The sequence below is a fragment of the Leishmania braziliensis genome, chromosome 26 (genome assembly GCF_000002845.2).
Source record: "Leishmania braziliensis MHOM/BR/75/M2904 complete genome, chromosome 26".
Lineage (NCBI taxonomy): Eukaryota > Euglenozoa > Kinetoplastea > Trypanosomatida > Trypanosomatidae > Leishmania > Leishmania braziliensis.
In genome coordinates this window covers 508,222-515,565 of record NC_009318.2, presented here as the reverse complement: position 1 = coordinate 515,565, position 7,344 = coordinate 508,222, and the positions used below count along the sequence as shown (strand labels likewise).

The 7,344-nt window shown below is 58.3% G+C and overlaps 1 protein-coding gene across 1 annotated transcript; it reads right to left on the bottom strand.

Annotated features, from left to right (window-relative positions):
- Positions 1-5,369: 5,369 nt before the first annotated feature.
- LBRM_26_1510 (hypothetical protein, unknown function) lies at positions 5,370-7,331 on the bottom strand (the record flags this gene model as incomplete). Its single annotated transcript, XM_001562332.1, has 1 exon — positions 5,370-7,331. One exon carries the CDS (start codon positions 7,329-7,331, stop codon positions 5,370-5,372), a length of 1,962 nt encoding a protein of 653 aa, XP_001562382.1.
- Positions 7,332-7,344: the final 13 nt, after the last annotated feature.

Below are 7,344 nucleotides of genomic sequence, written 5' to 3'. Positions count from 1 at the left end.
GGGGGGGGGGGAGAGCACTTCCGGAGTTTGCAAGAAGAGAACAGATATACTAGCGCACGGCGGACTCCGTATAAGTGCTCAAGGGAGCGGGTCACGGTCAAAGCTGCCCTTCAGCTTTCGATCTGGCTTTCCTGGTGCCGCTGTTGCTCTGTCTGTTACAAAGAGGGGGGGGAGGGCACTGATGACTCCATGCGTGTATTTCATCCCCCTACAACTCAATGTTGGGTTCCTGCCGCTCCTCTTTTTTCTCGGCTTCACGGGCAGCACGGTTACGCTTCAGCTGTGCAATGACGCCAGCTGAAACACCTCCGTTCGGCAGCCGACACACCCGCGGCTCCGAGATCTTAAAACCTCTCGTGTCCTCGGTCGGAATCACACGCGGGCGGTTGCGCCAGCGCTCTTCACTTTCGGCTATCATGCGGTCCATGTCGCTGGAGCCCGCCAGATTCATCTCACCCAACGCCTCCTGTTTTTCCTGCTCGCTCAGCGGCATATCGTCAGCCATGGTGATGGTGGGTGAAGCTTTCACACCAAGGGTGTCTGTGGATACGCACAGGAAAGAGACAAAGAGAGCACCGACAACGATGAAAGCGAGCAGGAGGCGAGCTAACGGCGCTGCTTTGAAAGCTGACCTTACTTCCTTCATGTAAGCACGGACGTGTGCTCCACCGGTGCTCACGCGTTTGTGGGAGTTCAGCGGGGTGGGGAGGAGGGAGGGGGTGTGCAGAGGCGCACGTGATGGGAAATAAGGAGAGAAGGAAAGCGGGCTGAACCCACAAAAAAGAAAAGAGGGATGCGCAAGGGGCAAAGACGACGTGATCAGACGCGAAGAGAAGTGTGTGGAGAGGGGGGCGCGCGTCAGGGCGAAGATACCGAGGCAGAAATGGAAAAAGGCAAGAGAGAAATGCGCTCCCCGAGGAACAAGAGGTAGCGTAAAAAGGAAAAAAAAAAACAGATAGGCTGACCCAGCAGAAGCGGGGCGACTGACTGATCGACTACGTTGTGAGGTTGTTGCGGAGCGAGATACAGATGATGCACTTGCTTCTTAACGTTAGGAATAACGTGATTCGCGAAGGAGGCGAGTTGGGCAATGTGTGTATGTGTGTTTGGGGGTGGTGGTAGTGTGTGTGTGTGTGGGGGGGGGGAAGCGATAGCGAGTAAGAGACATCATCAATGTTGAAGGAGACGACAGAGAGGCTAGCAGACGTCAAAGGTGACACGCAGAGGTACAGAGAGAGCTGGCGCTGAAACCATGATGAGGTGCACGCCGTTGATGTCTCGGCACCAGCGTGTTTGCTCGTCAGACATCCCACACATCCACCCACAGCTACATCCACAGCTTTGGGGTACTTAGAGGGAGGAGAGGGCGGGAGGGGGGCCGGTGATACTACCCTCCTCAGTCTCTCGCTCTCGTACCCAAGCGTAAATGAGCGTGTATCCGCGCGCAGCCACTGCAGGGAAACATCAGAATTTTCTGTTATTCTCTTCTGCCTTTCGTACTTTTCCCCTTTGGTGAGCGAGAAGCGTGACACGGAGCGATGCAGGCAAAAACAAAGGAGAGGGGGTAGCGAAGAAAAAAAGGGCAGCAGCACGAACAGCAACAGAGGCCCGGGGAAGTGAAAAGCGCGAGGGAAGCGCCGAGGTTTTGCCTCCTCTCGGAATGCATCACTTCGCTTTCACGCCACTTGCTCCCCTCCAGACACCCCCACAACCACGCACCCCCACACGCATTACAGCGCAGTCTTAACAGTAGGAGGACCGCGACGCGCCTTTCTTCACCTACAACTTCTACAACGAAGGCCGAGAGAAAAACACAAAGTGCCGCGCATATTTGCGCCTTTTCGCTGGCTCTAACGGAGAGAGGGAGAAAAGTGGCTCCGCGTGTGCAGCCAGGAGCGACATGCAAATACACGTGATCAAACTAACCACGATCACGTGAGGAAGTGCGGTAGGGTGCGGAGGGGGGGGGAACAGGAGTGTAAAGATGAGGGAGAATGCGGCATGTGCGCTGCGCATCTCTGAAATGAGCCCTTGGCTGTCGAGGCACGCGCCACCCCGCCCACCCACCCACGCAAACAGTATCGTGCCCTACGTGTCTTTCTACTGTACGCACTTTTTAGAGCGCTACATGGCAGGAGGAAATGTATAAAAGTCCCCAGCTCTGGCTGCCCTGACTTGTGCGCTGCCTCCCCGCTCAGCAACGGTGGGGGAGGCTGGCTGCAGCCAAGGAGCGCAGGCACTTGCTGTGGTGTACCCTCCAGGGGCTTTCTGAGGTGTATCTGTCTGATCCCCCAGAAGGTGCTGAAGATCAATGACGTCTGCAGTGATAGCGCTATCCAAGGTTGCATCATCAGCCAAAGGCCGGTGCGCTTCGCAGACCCTCCACAGGTACAGAATGCGCCCGCTCAGGCCCGCTCCAGCCTTGAAAGAACGTCGTCCCCTTCGACAGACACGCCATTAGCGGAGCAGAGGTGACGATGCGTTGCTGTTGCGCTCTCTCGCTGCCACGGCAAGCCTGAGTTGGTCATGTAAGATGCACATAAAGCGAGCAAAGACGATAGACCCGAGGCTCACTCCATCTCTGGCAGCTTCTCCGCTGCTGCCAGAGATGGGGAGGATTGGGGCGAGGAGGTGCTCCGCCGTCTGCATTAGGATATTCACATCAGCGCGGCGGTACACTTAATCGGAGCGCAACGCGAGCTGCACAGCTGGATGGGGGTACGGCAGACGTCGGTGCAACGCGGCATCCTCAGCGTCGCGCCACGCTAGACGGAACGTGTGAAACAAGAGACCGTGGGATTCGGTAGTGCATGCAGTCGCATCCACGGTGACGTCGTCGACATCAGAGACCACTTTCGCTGCTTGCTGTGCAAAAAAGTATTGCCATGGCAGATGAGCGTTAAACAGTCTTCCGAAGTGTCTGTGAAGATGACCATCGTAAGCGGCGCTTGCAAGGGGAAGGAGAGTGACAGTGCTGCGGTGAAGCAGCACTGTCACTCTCGGCTTGCTGTGTGGATGCCGTCTCAGGTGCCCCGCCGCGGCGCAACATATGGTCAGGTGTGAAAAATGCTTAACCCGCAGCTGCAGCAGCGAACACCCCAATCGATGTAGAACAAACGCCGCCAGTACTTGAGCCCTCTCGTACGCGCGCCGGCCGGTGTTGCAGGGCACGATGGAGTGGGTGACTGTCATGCGCTGGATCCATCAGGCAATGTGGCGACCTAGTAATCCTCCCCGTGCTCCATCATAGGAGGTACGCCCCGTTCGGCAATTTCTTCGTGATGGGCGGTTGCGGGGAAAGGGAAGGGGCGTAGCGCCATGTCCTTGTACGGTGTCATTGCAGGCGCAAAGGAGGAGACAGAGAACACGAGAGAGGGGGGGGGGTGATGATGGATGCGCGGTGGGGTGAGATACTGATAGGAATTTGCAATGGGTGGTGGGTAGCTGTCGGTTGCCACAGTTGCAGGAGAGCAACACGCCTACAGAGAGAGAGAGAGGGGCCAAGACGCTTTTCTGTTCTTCTCAGTTTCCCCTCTGCGTCAAGGGGGCGATCCGCAGAGTAGCCGAGAGACACACCGCGTGAGAGCGCGGTAGAGAGGAACGCACCTTGTAACTCGGTTATCAGCGCAAAGCATCCGGAAGGACGTAAGGGGAGCCCACTCGAAAGTCGTAGCGCTACTGTTTTGTCATATCGAGTGACTGCTTCACCGGAAAGGGCAGCTACACCACTGTTGCACTGTCGCTGCAAAGAGGCACACTTGCCACAGGTACGGCTTAAGATTGCGGATGAGCTCGGAGTTCCCGTTGTTGACGGCTGTGTGTGTCTCGTGGTCAAACAGGGCCTCCACCGTGCAGCGCATCTCAGCGACGTCATCCAGGCCCTTGATGACACTGAAAACAAGCCACTGGTTGGCCCGTGGACATGCAAACGATACGTAGAGGATCCAGCGTCCCTCGGCAAGGCGGGCGCTGGACGCTCTTTTCAATGCTGTATTGGAGGGAGGTGGGGCTGTGCTTGAAGGCACCGCTGGCATCCATGTCTACGAGTGTGCGCATTTCCGCCGTCGGTGTCGGCTGGGCACCATGGCGGTGCTTTGCAAAGTATTTTTGTGTATGCCCGTGTGCGTGTGGAAGTATGTGCGATACCGAGTGCTGTTTTCGCACACGAGCGGGAGCCAGCAGAGGGTGTATGGGGGTGGGGAGGTTGCCAGCAGCACGCGCACAGCCCCAACGCGAGCTGGAGGTGAGAATACCGAGAGAGAGAGATGCGAGCAGAGGAGAGGAGAGAGACGTTAGTGCATCAGTCGATAAATCGAAGCCGAGGTGATCTGACGTATTCCAAACAAGATGCAGAGGCCGGCAGAGAAGAAGGGGGCAAGTGACGTGGCGTCAGAGGGGACGACCGCGTGCATGTCGTGGGTGAGCAAAGACTGAGCACGGAAGGCCGAGGTCACCGATCGCCAGTATGACGGGCGGTTTAGCGCACAGGGAGAGAGGGAGGGTTGAAGGACAAGAAGAGGCGGCAAGCGAGCGAGAAGAGCAGAAGGAGGAGAGGGAGGGGGTGTAGGCGGGCGAGAGGCGCACAGAAATGATGCCGACCTTTTCTTTGGCGTGTACGTTTGCCTTTTCCCGCCTCCGTCCCCGCGACGCGTCTGGCCCTGCTGCCGAATTCACAGAGTCTCTCTTGCCCGCCTTGCTTCGGTTTCTTTCACTCTCCCTGTGGGCCTGCGCACCGCGTTGTAATCGAGTTTCTCTCCACCTATCCTGCTTTCTCTCTCTCTTTCCCTCCCTCCCTCGCGCCTTCGGACCTGGTCTTGGGGCACGCGGCGTACTTGTCGTACAACACAGTCGGAGAAGAACCGCTAGGGCAGAGAGAAGACGCAGATGACCAAAAAAAAGCAACAGCCGAAAACCGCAGCACTGCACTGCATCGCATTCGTACAAAGCGGTGGCCATCCACTGGCGCTGGTGTAGCAGGGCGATGGGTGGTGGCGAACACACACACACACACACACGAAACGGCGTAACAAGCGCACTATGTGTGTGTGTGTGTGTGTGTGAGGAGGAGGAGGAGAGGGAGAAAGTGGGGGAACATCGTGGACGACAATGCACGTCTGCCTGTGCGTATGTGTGTATGTGTGTGACGGGAGAGATGAGGTAGAGAGGAAGGCGACCAAAGGGTAAAACATATTCGACCCCCTCTCACTCCTCTCTTCCTCCACGTCATCCCTCAGACACCAAACACATGTCGTTCGAGACGCCCCCTTTCCGTGCCTGCGTCATCTCTGTCATTTCCCTCGCACTTTCCGTTGCAGTTCTGTGGGCTGCTGCTGTTGTGGCTGCTACAGCTCGTTATTTACCCATCTTCGCTAGTCCTGCTTCAGCTTCGTGACGTTCTCCTCGTGCGCGTCGGGATGCTTTAGTTGGTAGTAATAGACGGCAGCAATGAACACCAGGACGATGGCAAAGGCGAGCACCAGGTTCGCTATCAGCTTCAGCAGCATAAAAACCTGACCATTGACACAGGGCACTTCCGCACACTGCCACTCTGCTATACGCCGCTTCAGCCACGGATAGTCCCCAGGGGAGCTGTACACGTTAAAGATGGGAAGATGAACGACATCGTAGAGGTCCATCGCCTTCACTGCATCCTTTTCCTCCTCCTCCTCCAGCGACTCCGCTGCGTAGGACGGCAAATTCGCCAGCGTGCGCTCCAGTGTCACGAGGGGCGCGCCAGCCCGCTGCACGCTGTGGAGGGTGATGAGCACTCTCGTCCGGGCAAGCACCTCCTCGCGTGAGGCTGTTGCTGCGCTGGCGTGCCTCGGCTCCGCCATTCGGTCCCCAATCACTTGCAGCGTTCCGAACTGCCGCTCCATCGTCGTGGTGCGACTCAGAAAGAGAGGCCGCTTGATCAAGCCGCTGCTCTTTGTCTCCTCTTCCACCCGCGAGGTGATGAGCCAACGCGTCAGCCACCCGACCAAGGGTGCCTCGCGCACCGTGTGAGTGAGGCCACTGCTCGTCACCTCCACGAGGTTCGACCGCCGCGATGGTAGAAGCTTCGCCGCCGGCAGCGTCCGCCGCTCTTGCAGGAAGCTGTCCGTGAGGGTTGCTGTCGGGGCTTCAGAGCGAGTGTCTTCCTTTGATGACCGCCGCATCACACCGAGCTCGCCGAGCTCTGCGTGCCCAGACAAGAAGATAAAGCGCTCGACATGGTACTTCTTTAGGAGGAGGAGCAGACGGCTGCGAGAGGCGGGGTAGAGGTCCCATCCCTCGAAGGGCTTGTTGTCATTCAGCAGAATTTGCCACGGCGATGCGATGAGAGTGACGGCGCAGTGCGCGCGGCCCGCCGCATCTCCGGGGCTGCGCACAGTCGGCTCCAGGTAAGTGGCGAATGTGCGCTCCAGCCACGCCCACTGCCGTTCCCCGAGCAGGTCTGCCTTCAGCACCTGCGCACGCGCGTCGCGGATCTTCGCCAGATTAACATCGAACGAAGTCTCCTTACGACCGTGAAGGCGCAGGTCGGCCTCCTCGTTGCGGCGCAGCAGCACATCTGCCAGATTCGGCGGCACCGTCCGCTGCGTTCGAACGTCAAGCGTTATTGTGCACACACTGTGGACGAAAAGGGCGGCGAGCGGCGAGCCGGCGGGGGCAGGAATCCCGGTGAAGGAATAGAGCGCTCCAGGAGTGCCATCGCCAGTGGCGTCCTTTACGGCGAGTGGATACCCCTTCCATATATATCCTAGGTACAGGCGTCGAATGTCCTCTGACTGAGCGTAGCTGCCGTCCGCGCCGCGCAGGCCAAGGTCACGGTCGTCCCAGATGCCAATCACACGCCCGTCCATGCCAACAACTTCCTTGACAAACTCGCGGTAGCGCGGATTTTCGGTGAGGAGCTTGTATTCCTGCTCGATGGCGTGTGAAGGGCGCGCAACGCTCACGGCCACGCCAGCCTCATCGACGTCTGCGTAGAGAGCGTTGCCGAGCCACAGAAGGAGGTCTGTGTGGGGCTTGCTGCTGTTGCCACCGCCTCTCGCACACTGCGCAGCAATCGTCGAGGCGATGGTCTTCATCCAGAAGGACTGGTCGTGGCTCTGGCGATTGCAGCTGGCGAAGGTCACATGCGCGAGAAGCTCGGTTGTCTGTCTCTTCCCTGTCGGCTTATGGGAAGCACCAGTTGCCGCGGCTGCGATGAGCGATGCTGCTAGGAGGCACAGGACGCCGAGAAGGAATAGGACCGACGCCAGAGACGAAAGTTGCTTGCGCTGCTGCGGTTTCCATGGTGGAGCGCGGCATGGAGGCGCTATCCCGCGTGACAGGACAAGGGGCCGCATTCGTGTGGTTAGC